Consider the following 14,109-nt stretch of genomic DNA (forward strand, 5'->3'; position numbering starts at 1 on the left):
TTAAATAATAATACAGAAATAAATTAAATTTATAATTGTAAATTCGACAATGTACATATTTACTCAATATGAACTTAGTATCTATGCATGTACATAGAAAATATACTTTAGAAAACACAAATTATTCTGAATATAACATTTCCGGTTAAAGCACTGATAAACACATTTTTTCATTGGAGTCTCTAGGAAATGATAAGCTATATATATACCGGTAGATATAAATATTTGAATATACATATGTACATACATATACTATACATCTACATATATGCACATAAAACAATTTTCGTGTCTGTATCAATTTTGTTTGTAACCTTAAAAATATTGTGAATTATTATTACTTACAAATTACTAGGTTACTCATTTTTTTTTTTTTTTTTTTTTTGTAAACAACTAAAACAAAATATATACACTTTTTCAATTTGCTAGAGTTAATTAGAAATTTTACTCATTAGATATTATGAGGTTTTAAAATATTGACAACAAAGGGTGTCAAGTATTAATATTATATACATACATATGTATGTTTATATATACTGCAGCTAAGCAGGAATGAAATTTATAAAGTGGAATATTTTCAAATTTTGCATATAATTTTTTTAACTGTTTATAAGCACGCTAATACAATTCGTCTGATATTATGACAGCAATTTAAATAACCGCTTTACGTCCTATATGTTTGTTAAATTTTGCTTATTAAAAAATCGGTTTTCTTGTATGATTCATGAACAAGTAATATCTACATAATTTATGATCTTCCATATATACATGAGAATAGAGAAACAATAGATTTGCTTACCTTTTGGAAACAAAACGGCATGGCCAGTATTCCCACGCCAATAATACTATTGGCCAGCGTCATAATGTGCCCCGAATAAGCCAACATGTTGAAATAATATTGTATCACACAAGAAATGCCGTTATCAGGTTATTTACTTGCAAGATTATTAGTTCAAGGGCTTCAGAAAGTAGGGCCAGCCGCATGCGTTTCTTTAACGGCAAAAAGTTCGTCACTTTGTTGTTTTAAAATATTGTGTGTGTGCGTTACGCGGTATACCTCAAATGTGTATTCAACTGCAAACCGTTAATGAAAACTTTCTCCAATTCAACAATAAATGCACTTGTTGGCACAATATCATGCACTTTAAGTAAACTTAACAAACTTTGCTCCCGCCGTCCGTCTATAAAATATACAAATAGGTACATAAATATATTGCGTATGTTTATATTATTAATGAAGGATTTTATTTAACAGTGAATATCAGGTTTGATATACCTTAAATGTATAAAATCTGAAAATGTAGATAAGATAATAAATTGTTTTCAAACATTGTACAATCGGACACCACGTATTTTTATTTTGCTTACACACACACACATGTTAATAATATAAACACTACATTAATTCACTCGCGTCACTCGATAAATTTTAAATTATTGACGCTGTGGCAAACGGTTTCGTACTGAAGCAATTGGCAATATACTTGTTGTTGATTGGCAAAGAAAAATGTTAATATTTTTGTTAAAACAAAACAGCGAAGAAAAATACAAACAATTGCCAGCTGGAGTATAGTAGCCAGATGAGTAAAAAATTATGAAGGCATTAACACTTCAAGACGTGTAACAAATTTGGGATATTGACACATATTTAGTATAAAGCATATTTATATTACATTTGTATTATTTTAGTAATGCATTTTTACAAACAAATTTTAAGAAAATTACATGCAAATAACTTTTACTTTTATTGAGGTATTTCGGCGCTTGCTACATTTTTTAAGTGGCAACACTCTTATTATGAATTGGCACCACTTAAGTTATTTTAAAAAGGTTGGCTGTGCTGCAAAAGCGCCAAAAGACAAATAATTGATTTTTAATTTAAAACCGCAAAACGCCTGATTTGGTAGTAAAAATAATTTTATTTGATGTGAAAATATATTATCACACATATGTAAGTTAAAATAAATTAAAGAGAAAATGTCGACCGAATATGAAGCGGCATTTGGAGGCACACGAGAAATGGCCGTCAACGCAATGCAGAGGGTTCAACAACAACTTCAAACACTAAAAGAGAATGGGAGTAAGGATTCCAATAGACGTGAAATGCAATTAGCATTGTCGATATTGCGTGCCATTTGTACTATTGCTGCGAAGTCGGAAGGCAAACACTATGATGTATACTGTGATACATTGGTGCATGTAGTAGGGAAGCATATTCAACCGTCAATAAGCGCTAAATATTGGACAATGTACCTGGAACATGTTCGATATTTACATCATTTGGTCGCAGATAAGGTGAAACAAGAGTCCAACTCTATTATAAAATCAAACTATTTAATGTAAAATTTTTACCAATAGAAAATCTTTACTGAGGCTAAAAGGATATGTGACCTTGTTGCAAGTTATACTAGTTATCTACAGAGTGAAGGCGATTATAAAGTTATATTAGGCATGTACTTGCAACACTTACTCTGCCAACACAATCACATACGCGTAAATGCCCAACTAGCCCAAGAGCATATAGTCCACATTATAGACTCACTTAAAGACTTATTCATGCGTATGTTGCAATGTAATAAAAGTGATAATTTTGCATATCCGGAATTAATAGCTGATTTTATACAATATCTGGTGCCAAAGCGTGTTTCCACAGTTTTTAATTATCTCGCCACACTTCCTACAAATAAAACACAAATGTATGATGCATTCTTCACGTTACTTAAGGATGTACGTACAACGCAACCGTCGAAAGGAGAATTACAAGCACATTGTCAACGGCATTTAGAAGCACTTACTGTTTTCTTTCAATTAGATATGCCGGATAGATTGCAGCAACAACTGGCTTTGCGACATTTGCGTGCATGTCGTGAAATGTCAGTGTTTGCTACTGACAAAAGTTCCAATTACGTATTTTCACTACTATATTATCTGGTGAAATTAGTTTATGGTTTACCGAATCCTGGCGAATTTAAGGATATATATAAAGATCTAAGTCAAAAGCTAACAACTTTCTTTGAACGCTATGGAGAGATGTTAATGCAAGAGCGTTGGTTTACAGATGTACCGGTTATAATAGCGGTACTATTGACGCATTTACAGCAAAATCCCACCACACCATTCTCATTTTTTTGGCAACACATGACCAGTATTGAATGCTATATATCTCATTACGAATTAATATTAAGCTGTATACGTTTAGCGCCACGTATTACTGAAACAAAATTATTAAAATTTAATTGCTGCACCAGCGCTAGGAAACATACAATCATTTCTTTTGTTGTTAGTTCATTGGCTGCCTTTTCATCCTATGCCTTGGCTGTGGATGACTCAGCAGCGGAAAGTGAAGATCTTTTTGTCAGTTTACGTACGCAATTGTTAACGTTGATGCGCCATGGCGTCAGTGTGCTTGATTCTCTCGCATGTATAACCCCTGATTCAGCAGAATTGAAATTTCTCTACGCATGTGTCGTACAACTGACGTTGGATATGCGCACACCAGCACAAAAACGCCTTTGCATAACATTAGCTGAGTTTCTCTTACGCATACGCCATAAATTCTCCATTAAAGATTGGACACTACTACTGCGTCGTCTATACAAAATGACATTGGAATCGAGTGAAACAAATTTAACATTAGATCTACATGTAGCACACATAGCTTCCATGCTGCAAGAAAGCGCATGGCCTGACATTACTACTTTGCGTACCCGCATTGGACACTTTCACACGGCCTCGCCACACGTGACGCCCGGACAATGCATCCTGCAAATAGCTATGGAAAGTCACAATCCGTTTAAGGTTTTTCTGGATACACCACAGAAGCACTTATTACATTGGTTAGAAACTCAGCAGTTTTTCAAGTACCATAAGAGTTGTGCACAACTTCAAATGACGCTAATGCGCTGCAGTCCTTCATTGTATGGTGAAGTATTGGTGGCGCGTGGTGCTGGTCCACTAGCGGTTGCAGTAGCTACACGCTTGCAACAACTCAAGAAAGATTTGGAGCAGAAGATAGAGAAAACAGCGGGATTGACACGTTTGGAACAACTCTGCTGGGCGCATATAAATACAGCGCTGCTTCATGATTCGTTAAAAGTGCGTAAGGACTTGTTGGCAGTGGAAATAAAATTCCAAGAGGACAACATAGAAGATTTGTGGCAGCGCAAAGAATTGTCAACGCTAACTGTAACACATGAAGTTAAATACGTAAAGCAAGCCGAAACGGCACTGCAAGCGTTCCGCGAATTCTATGAAAAGGTGCAAACATTTCTTGTTTATAAAATTATAAACCATAATCAACTACTGTACTTTGCAGGCTGACACCGAACCGATCCTCAGCAATGAGGTGTACATCGATTGGGAGTCCATCATTGAAGACCTAACCTCACTTGCGTTGTACTTACAATTGGCGGGCTATTTGGATGTCGCTACGGAAGCTTGGATTCTACACTATCGCGCTACAAATTTAATTAACGATGAATACAATTCATTACGTAGCCTCGCCTATTTTTGTGAAAACAGCGAATACTTTCTAAATTCACAAAATAACATCGACTTGGCTGTAGAAGTGGCACACAAGCAAAATTTCTTATTAAACGCCTTACAAGAGTTGCCAACGCTTATTAAACGCCACCAAAACCATGTACTCATGTGCCTCTGCCAAATGGCACACTATTACGCACGAATTGGTCACCTCAACTATGCACAAGTCCTGCTGCAGTATGTTCATCAGGTGCACGCAGAGTTGCCCAATCAACAGGGCAAATATAATGTCGTGCTCGGCACTGTCGATATTGTTAAATTTCGTATTTTATGGAAGCATTTGGATAGTGTACCAGAACGGAGAGACACCCAGCTTTCACAACGTTGCTTGCTGCGAGAAATGGAAGATACGTTGGAGCGCTTCCGTGGTGATTTCTTCAAACTCTCGAACAGTGAATTAATGTCATATACGATTTTACTATTGAGTCTCATAGAGCAAGTGGCCGAATGTGCCGCCAATCGTTTATGCGATCATTTTGTGAATTCATATTTCGCTGGCACCTTTAAGCTGCTCCTGCAATCCGGTTCAGCCTTGCGTATAATACAAATGCTAGCCATGTGGGCGTGGATAAACTTACAAATGGAATATGTGCAAAAGACGCAGGTAAGCATAACAAATAATTTATTTTTTTTTTTTACTTTGAACAGAGCATATTAAGTTGGTGTATATTCCCGCGGTTTTTGAGAAATCAATCTGAAATTTTGCACACGTTCTTTTCTCCACAAGAAGCTGCTCATTTGTAGGAGTCGCTAATATCTGAACACTATATGATATAGCTGCCATACAAACTGATCGATCAAAATCAAGTCCTTGTATGGAAACCTTTTTTATTTGACAAGATATCTTCACTAAATTTAGCACTGATTATTATCCAAACAAACGATACAAGCTCCGAACATATTGTTCAGATCGGACTACTATAGCTTAAAGCTGTCATACAGACTAATCGATCAAAACCAAAGTACAAACAACGTCGAATCGGACCACTATCACATACAGCTGCCATTCAAACTGGCCGATAAAAATAAAAAAAACATATTTTTCTCTTATTAAGTAACCTTAATTCGACTTGAAGATCCTTTATATACAACAACGTGGCTAGAAAGATATAGCAAGACCTCTTCCGTTGGAGGCAAACCGTTGGCGTTCAGATTTAGTTATGCTTATAGTGCTTCGGTGCAGCCGAAGTTAATTGTGTTTTTTATCTTGTTTTAAATTAATTTTTTTTTTATGCACAGATCAAAGTAAAATTGATTGAATACATATTGGGTGTGAAAAGTATCGAAGATTTGCGGCAACTAAGTGAAGCACGCGCCGTTGAGAAGAAACTGGCAGTCCCAACCACTTACAACACATTGGAGTTGCTGCATTCGGGAATGGAGCCGCTGCGCAAAATGATACCGTTGCATGCATCGCCCTTAAAAATGGTATGAAGTAGAGTATTTTTTTATACAACTATTTAAAATTGAATTTTAGTTAACATTTCCTTTTAATTTTTTTCCGTAAATTAAGCTCAAGATGCAACTTAGTCCATCAATACAGCGAGAAAATGGTCTTACACGCTTTCTCCAAATAGCTTGCAACGATACATTACAACAATATGAAATTCTGCAATGGTGTTGCTTTATGGTTGGTTGCCTGAATGCCAGACTCTACTTTCTTGTCGATAATCATGACAAACTGGAGGATTTCTATGAAGCTAGTCAGCAATGGTTGGAAACGCATCAGCAAAACAATTTCCTACGTATCAATTTTCAGAATATACAACTGTTGAATTTGCAACACTATGTCAATTATCTGCGTACACATAAGAAATACGAAAAAGCCTTAAGTTGTCTCCAAGCGGGCCTGTTGCGCTACACTAGCGTAAAAGGAAATGTTGATACTGTTTATCACATTAATTTTCTCTTACAACTGCGCGCTACAAAGAAAGAGATGTCCATGCAGAAAGTGAGTAAGAGTCATGGCGGTTTGCGACGCGCGCTAGCATTTAATGTGTCACCCGATTTAGAAGACGCGACTGTGCTAGCAAAGGATGTGCCAGCAACTAAAACAGGGAAAAAGCTGCCAACTGCTGGTTTCAAAATATACGACAGCGACGAGAGTCTAAACAAGCATACGCCTAAGCGTGCTATTGCGCCGTTGCCAGATGTTAGTAAAACCAAAGAGAAAATGTTGACTTTAACGGCAAGAAAAGCGAAGAAACTTTTGGCGACTGAAACGCCAGCCAAAACCGGTGCTACAAATATAAAAGGAAGCACAAAATCGCTGACAGCGAGAAAGCTGCGAGAAATTAGAGCGGCTACAAGTGATTTGTCCAGCCACTCGTCAACTTCTACGCCCGATTCTGATATTGACAATATACTGAATCGCTGTCAACGCATCGAATCCGTTGATCTGTTGGACAGTGATGATGCGAGTAGTTGTAAGCACAAAGAAGTTGTAAATTTACAGGCTAGCGTTAGTGTAATGTCGAGCAAAAAGTGTAGCGTACGCAAAGCTAGCCGCCACAATGAGAATCTGTCGAATATTTGTCGTAAATTTGAATCCATAGACTTGGCTGGCGCCGATGAGCCCACATTAGTTTCAAATAATAGCTGCACACCCAAACTGAAAGAAACAAAAGCGCGCAAAATGCGCACGCCCGATGTCATTGATGTTTCCGACGACAACACCGATTGCTTTAAAACGCCCGATTCTACTTTCGGTAAACTAACAGCACCGCCAAAAACCACAAATGCCAAAAGTACCAACAAAAAAGCGCCGCGTGCCGCACCAACCAAGCGTATAAGTAAAGAAACGAATACAAAAGAAGCTTCAGCAGAAGTGAGCGTGTCCGCCAACGGCGACAAAACCACACTCGTCCCAAGCGAACCACAAATACAGCTTGTAGAAAAGATCAAAATAACCGAGGATAAAAAATCAACCACGACGAAGTCACGCACACGTACTAAAACCGAAGTACGCACCTTGAAAGTGATCACAATGGAGACGGAAATTAAGTTTTTGTCACCTGCCGCACATACCGCAAGCAAGGAAAAGGAGAACGCAAGCGCAAACAGCACAACTCGTGGTCGCGCACGCTCAAACCGAAAAGCACCGGCCAGCAATAACGATGAAAACGTTGCACCACCCGTAACCGTTAGCAAAACGTTGAGCAGGCGTGCCAGGCAATAGTTTTTTTTTTTTTTAACATTTATTTATGTTATTTTTCTTAACGTAGTTAAATTTCTGCAACACTTTTCGCTAGACTATTAAATTATTTTTATTTATTCTTTCATTAATATTTTTGTAGTGTTATATTTTCTAATTTTCATTTTATGAACCAAGAGCATTAATAATAATAAATCACAATTAGTGCGCAAATATCCAAAAACTAATAAAGGTGACGCTTATTTTAATTGACCTGAAAGCTAATAACGAAATACTTTTTGCTTACTTCAGAAGCTTAGATGGACTTATCTAAATATAATCATAAAAATCAGACTAATTTTAGTCGAATATCCTACTAACCGGAGTTAATATGTGCCAATTGGGAGTCTGTACAGGTTGGTTGAAAAGTGAGTAGTGCTCACCAAGAAATAGCACTACTAACTGCAATTTTTTTTTTTTTAAGTTGGTGCATCTGTCGCGAGAACACATTCAAAGTTACAAGTCATTCGGTCGATTAATTCTTTGTTTACAATTTACATTTAAAGTTGACGTGTCAAAGTCAAAGAAAATTAATGAACAATTGTTAGAAGTGTATAAGGCGTCCTCACATTCAAAGCGCACCGCCGAATTTTGGGCTGGTGAATTTAAACGTGGTCGTAGACTTGATGACGACCCAAAAGAAGGATAAACAAAAACCGCAACCACACCAGAAATCATTGAGCAAGTTCATAATATTGTTAGTGAAGATTCAAGTTTGACTAAGCGTGAAATTGCTAATGTCATAGACAACTCAGACGAACGAGTACCTCATATTTTACATTGAGAATTACATATGAAAAAGCTGTTTGGGAAGTTAGTGCCACACTTGTTAACAATTCAACAAAAACTGGATCGAAAACAAATTTCTCAGCATAATTTGGAGCGTTTTAAATAGAATAAAACCGATTTCTTGCGTCGTTTTATAACTATGGATGAAACTTGGATTTACCACCATGATCCTTAATTGAAACAAGAACGTTTAAAGTGGACTGCAGCTGGTTGTTCAGCTCCAAATAAGCCACAACGATCAGCATTCGTTTTTCGGGATGCAAAAGGAATTTTGTTGATTGATTATCTGCAGAAAGGTGGTCTGAATGTTATTGCACCCTTTTGGATCAGCTTGATGAAAAATTCGTGAGAAAATACATGGTTTGCAGCAAAAAATAATAATTTTTCATCAAGCCAATGCACCTGCTCACAAAGATGTTTTAACAGTGACAAAATTCAACGAATTAAAGTATGAATTGCTTGAGCATCCACCGTATTCACCAGATTTGGCTCCCAGCTACTAAAACCTCTTCAGAAACCTGAAAGAATTCCTTCGTGGAAAGCGTTTTCGGTGAATGAAGAAGGGATTACAGCCGTAGACGGATATTTTGCAAAGCTTCCAGAAAGTCATGGATGGCATAAAATTATTAGAGGATCATTGGAATAAGTGTATTGAAGTTAAGGGAGATTATAATGAATAAAAAAATATATTTCGTAGCAAAAACAGTATTTTTTCATTTCGAGCGCAGAAACTTTTCAACCAACCAGTATTTAAGGAGGATCAGATAACGACCTTGTTTTAAATTCCTCTTCTATTCATTATTTAGAGTCAGATGCATATATAATATCACGGCAGATATTTTTTTGTGGTACAAATTGGCGCTAATTTGAAACAGTAAGAAAGCTCAAGTTCCTATCGACTTTAGGTGGTAGGCCACGAATGAACGAATCAAATATTTTCACGAAAACACACCTATTGTTCGAAAACTGCATATAACCTCCAAATCTGGATTATTTAATATACAAACAATATAATGAAACAAAGCGTCAAAAGATGCAGTTTGTAAATTTCAAATATAATATTGTATGTTCCATACACAAATGGGATGTGATATACAAAAACAACAACAAAAAAAGGTAAAATAAAATACACTTCACTAGATGACTATAAAACGATATTCCAGCGAAACAGCAAGGCAGCAACGCTAAGCTATAAATATTTACTATGCTCGTGTAGTAAAATACAACACCAAAAAACAAGAAAGATATTTAAATCAATTTTAACTACAACAATATTAAACTTCTTCCACACTTTGGTAAGAGGAATCATCGCCGTCTTCTCCTTAATCACCCGAAATTCCCCGAACGTTTACCGATAACAAAAAAACAAAATCTAAGATAAAAAGCAATAAAACAAACTTTTGCACAAATAATATTATTTTGGGAGAAATTTATGTCGCAGTTTCAAAACCAGTTATTGAAAAATTCCGACAGCATTATAGCGCAATGTCGCTGCCGTCGTTGCTGTTGACGTCCGCTCCGTCAACTTCCATGCGAATCGGCAGAAGCATTTGTTTGTGTGTGGTTGTTGGCGGCCGTTTTGTTTTATTAAAATGTGTTTTTATTGTTTTTGCGTTATTTTTGCCGTCATTATTGCTATTGTTGTTTTTGTTGTGTGTTTACTAAATGTAGTCTGAAGCGTGTTTTACTTACTGCTGTTCGCATTTTGCATTCATTTGTGATTTGGTCAGAAGTGCTCGGAAAGTGGCTTGTTCAAATAGCGGTGGCACAGAAAGGGCGGGTCACTTACAGGCATTAAGACTTGCGCAGCGCTTACTTTTTGAAATGTTTAACATTTAAATGGGTGGCCTTTTTGGGAAACAAGAAAAATGAACGGAGAAATTGGAAATTCCAGAATATTTCCGCGAAGTTGTTCTTGCGCATGCGTTAAACTGCCTGACAATTAAAATTATTTTTTTTTTTAAAGAAATTTATTGCAATTTGGGAATCACTGGCTTGGCTTTTCAAAAAATGCCATGGTAATTTGTTGATAAAATGCCACACCCTTGTGTGTTGCATTGAAGCGACGCTGTTGTGTCATTTAAGTGCATGTGGGCGCGGTTTGAACCATCTATTCATTGGTTTACCGTTAAGCAGTTGCTAAAAAACAAACGAATTTGTTAAAAGGATTACTTCGTGACATTAAAAGATTTATGCGATTTTCGCATGCAAACAATTAATCGTTCCAACTTGATGTCTTTGGGGGGATTTTATATGAAAACAAAAAACTTAAGAAACGAACTTGTGCTCCTTAGACATTTGTTAGTGTGTGTGTGTGAGTTGAGTTGCTTACGAGTATTTATATATAATGAGTTTCATATTTTTACAAATGCGAAGAGACAAATCGTTTAAAATTTCACTACATTTAAGTTCTCCAGATAGTCGTATTTGCGATACAAGATCTAAGATACCAGTATGTATGTATATGCAAATATGTGTGTGTAAATGTTTTGCAGAAAGTGTTTTTCTATTTTGAAACGGTTTAGTCTTACGATTAGGAGTCTCCAAGCTTAACATAACCTTAAAAAATGACCATATAGGTTTTGTTGAAACTAAATTTGTAGACAAACACGAAATAAAAGAAATTACATAGGCGTAAATTTACACTGAGCTAAACATTAAGTAATTAATTTTTTTAATCATTTACGGTATAAGGTTTATTAATAGTCATCTTAAAATGCCTTATTAGCAATTTTAAAGAATAATTCTAAATCCTGTTATTCCATTGGACCCTACTTGTGGAGGTTTTCGGGTAGTTACTTCTAAACTTTTTCTTGGCTCAGGCGGTTTTTTAATAATTATTTCTGTATTCGTCCTTGGAGCTAAAAGGAAGAATTTCTTAAGAAAGTGATCCGATAAGTGCTTAGCTTACAAGAGAAATTAAATTTCATGCAGTAAATATTCTTCCTATATGGTTTAACGAGATTCAAGGATCACATGTAAGTTTTGTTGACCTAAGTCCAATAGTGCCGAAAACAGTGGAACCATGAAGGATGACAAACGTCCACACTCTCGTATTGCCATCACGTCGTGCGTGAGATAGCTGTGGCAGTAAACATCTAAAAAAAACTGCTTGGTTCATATGCTACTTGAAAATTGTGTATGAGAATGTTCGGGAAGATGGGAACGCGTTTTCGTACACCGGCCGATAAGCGCAACCGTGAAGCTACTAAAGCAAGCTAAACAGTCGAAACAGTGCTGAAACCAACCGCAGCAACTGTTCTAAAAAAGTTGCAGACTGCCCTATTGGCCGGAGAGGTGTTAACCATTGTTTTTTTTTTTTGAAATTCACGATATGTGACTACTTAAAAAAGTGAAAAACGGTCATAGGGTTCTACCATGACGAATACTTGTGACAACTCGACGCCGGATTACCGTATTTTTCAGATTTGACCCCGTGCGAATTCCATTTGTTACCAAACTTGGAAATGTCACACGCAGAAATTTGTTGCATGTGGTGGTTAACGCCGTCACGAAGCCTTACATGTAGGAAGAAAAGAAACTGATGACACTATGTGGTGCAAATATTCTTAACTGCGACTATTCGTATATTGGATAATATGGGTGTATACAGATTGGTTGAAAAGTGTTTTTGGTAATACTGTTTTTGGTACGAAATATATTTTTTTATTCATTATAATCTCCCTTAACTTCAATACACTTATTCCAATGATCCTCTAATAATTTTATGTCATCCCTATAATGACTTTCCGGAAGCTTTGCAAAATACCCGTCTACAGCTGTAATATCTTCTTCATTCACCGAAAAACGCTTTCCACGAAGGAATTGTTTCCGGTTTGTTGAAGAGATTTTAGAAAAAGATGAAAGGTAATTGTCAACGTTTTTCGGGGATCATTGGGTGTGATCTATAAATCAACTACCACATATGGAAGGTGAAGGGGCTCCTCTATGTCGAGTTATTGGGTCAATTCAACGCCATATTACAGAAAAACTGCCCAATTTGGTGAAGAAAAAAATTTTGGTGAAGAAGCTCACACTCTATTGTCGCCTTGGCCATATTTGTAGAATGCTGTGAACTGTACTGTGTTGAACAGTACTTGTGAATGAATATTGTCGGGTTCCACATGAATTTATCATTGACAGTAAACAAGGGGAAAAAGATGTCAGTATCAAAGATTAATCCCAACAAGGGCAACAAGTCACCACAGCAAAGTTCCGCAACTTTGGGGGTTATAGCATAAAATTACAATAAGAATAACGGCAAAATTTCAAATTTTATATTCGTTCAAGGATATATATACATAGCACTTTAAGCACAAGCCCCATCTGTATTTGTTGTATGCTGGACGAAGTTGTGAGATCATTCCCGCAAGGAATGCTCAATTGTAAACTGAACAAAGAATCATTCAAACAAATGCATACGTATGTATATGAAAAATATATGGTATCAGTTAAAGATAAGTGTAAGGTCTTAAGAATAAGTCTTCAAAATAATTACTACTACACTTTAAGGTAAATCACTAAAAGTCTAATTGTGTACTTTTCATGGCATCAATTAAGCACATAACCTAACTTTATTTTACCTGTTTGTACAATAATGAGATATTTGATTTGTGATATGACATCGCATTCAGGGGGAAATATTAGCATTAACTCAGTCCGTTGCTCTTTATAAATTATTCTCGATTTTTTTATACAATGTTAAAAATTTAATGTAATGCTAATTAACTTTAAGTCCTTTAAAGCTAAGAAAATTAAATTAATTTCTTTAATTGTTTTATATTTTTAAATATGATTAATTTTACTTTGCGCTTTGTTGAATTCATTTTTGACTTGTTCATCGTATTTTGCAAAAAAAAATTAAATTCTGAAAAACATCATACTTGAAAGTAAGTCAATTTAAATGTGGGTTAGTCTTTTTTTAGCTTCTTATTTGCTTCTTATAATTGTATTTTATGTGTGTCAAACGAGCCTTTCTGCGTAATCAGTGGGCATTTTTTGCTCATCTTTTTACGCGCATTCATAAAATGATCAAAATTTTTTAATATGTACGTGCATTTATTATTAACAAATTTTAATCTCACTCAAAAGTTAATTGTTTAAATTTTTTTTGTGCTACTAAATGCCTTTTTGTGTTAATTATACCCTGAACAGGGTATATTAATTTTGCTACGAAGTTTGTAAGACACAGAGGAAACGTTAAAACCCTATAAAATATATATGGTATATTGTATATAAATGATCAGCGATTTAGCAATGTTCGTCTGTTTGTTGATATATACGCGATATCGGTTTTTGTGATATCGGTGTAAAATTTTGTACATGTCTCTTTCTCTCCAAGGAGATGCTCATTTATCGGAACCGCCAATATCGGACTAATATAGGATATAGCTGTCATACAAACTAACAGGTCAAAATGTAGTCCTTGTATGGCAAACTTTTTTTATTTGACAAAATATCTTCACGAAATTTGACATGGATTATTGTCTGAAGCAAAGCTACAATCTTCGAACAAATTGTTCGGATGAGACCACTAGGGTATATAGCTTCCATACGAACTTACCGATCAAAATCAAATCCTTGTA

At 35.7% G+C, this 14,109-nt stretch overlaps 2 protein-coding genes across 4 annotated transcripts in view; one reads left to right on the forward strand and one right to left on the reverse strand.

Moving 5' to 3' along the window:
• LOC106620924 (putative sodium-coupled neutral amino acid transporter 10) overlaps positions 1–14,109 on the reverse strand; it is a 48,885-nt gene that overhangs the window by 3,929 nt on the left and 30,847 nt on the right. The window contains exons 1-3 of one of the 3 annotated variants that reach the window (XM_014239596.3): positions 1,277–1,513; positions 1,058–1,181; positions 800–990 (exon numbers count right to left, since the gene is read on the reverse strand). In XM_014239596.3, the coding sequence (XP_014095071.2) occupies positions 800–886 (87 nt within the window). In that variant the 5' untranslated portion in view covers positions 887–990; positions 1,058–1,181; positions 1,277–1,513. Of the gene's footprint in view, positions 1–799; positions 1,182–1,276; positions 1,514–14,109 lie in introns of those variants that run through there. The other 2 variants (XM_014239595.3, XM_036363299.2) reach the window with 2 other exon arrangements.
• thr (three rows) lies at positions 1,832–7,968 on the forward strand. Its single transcript, XM_036363298.2, has 5 exons — positions 1,832–2,295; positions 2,359–4,257; positions 4,316–5,146; positions 5,782–5,970; positions 6,056–7,968. The coding sequence occupies exons 1-5, from the start codon at positions 1,978–1,980 to the stop codon at positions 7,718–7,720; spliced, it is 4,902 nt and encodes a 1,633-aa protein (XP_036219191.2). The 5' UTR covers positions 1,832–1,977; the 3' UTR covers positions 7,721–7,968.

Source organism: Bactrocera oleae, chromosome 4 (genome assembly GCF_042242935.1).
Source record: "Bactrocera oleae isolate idBacOlea1 chromosome 4, idBacOlea1, whole genome shotgun sequence".
In the NCBI taxonomy this organism is placed as follows: domain Eukaryota; kingdom Metazoa; phylum Arthropoda; class Insecta; order Diptera; family Tephritidae; genus Bactrocera; species Bactrocera oleae.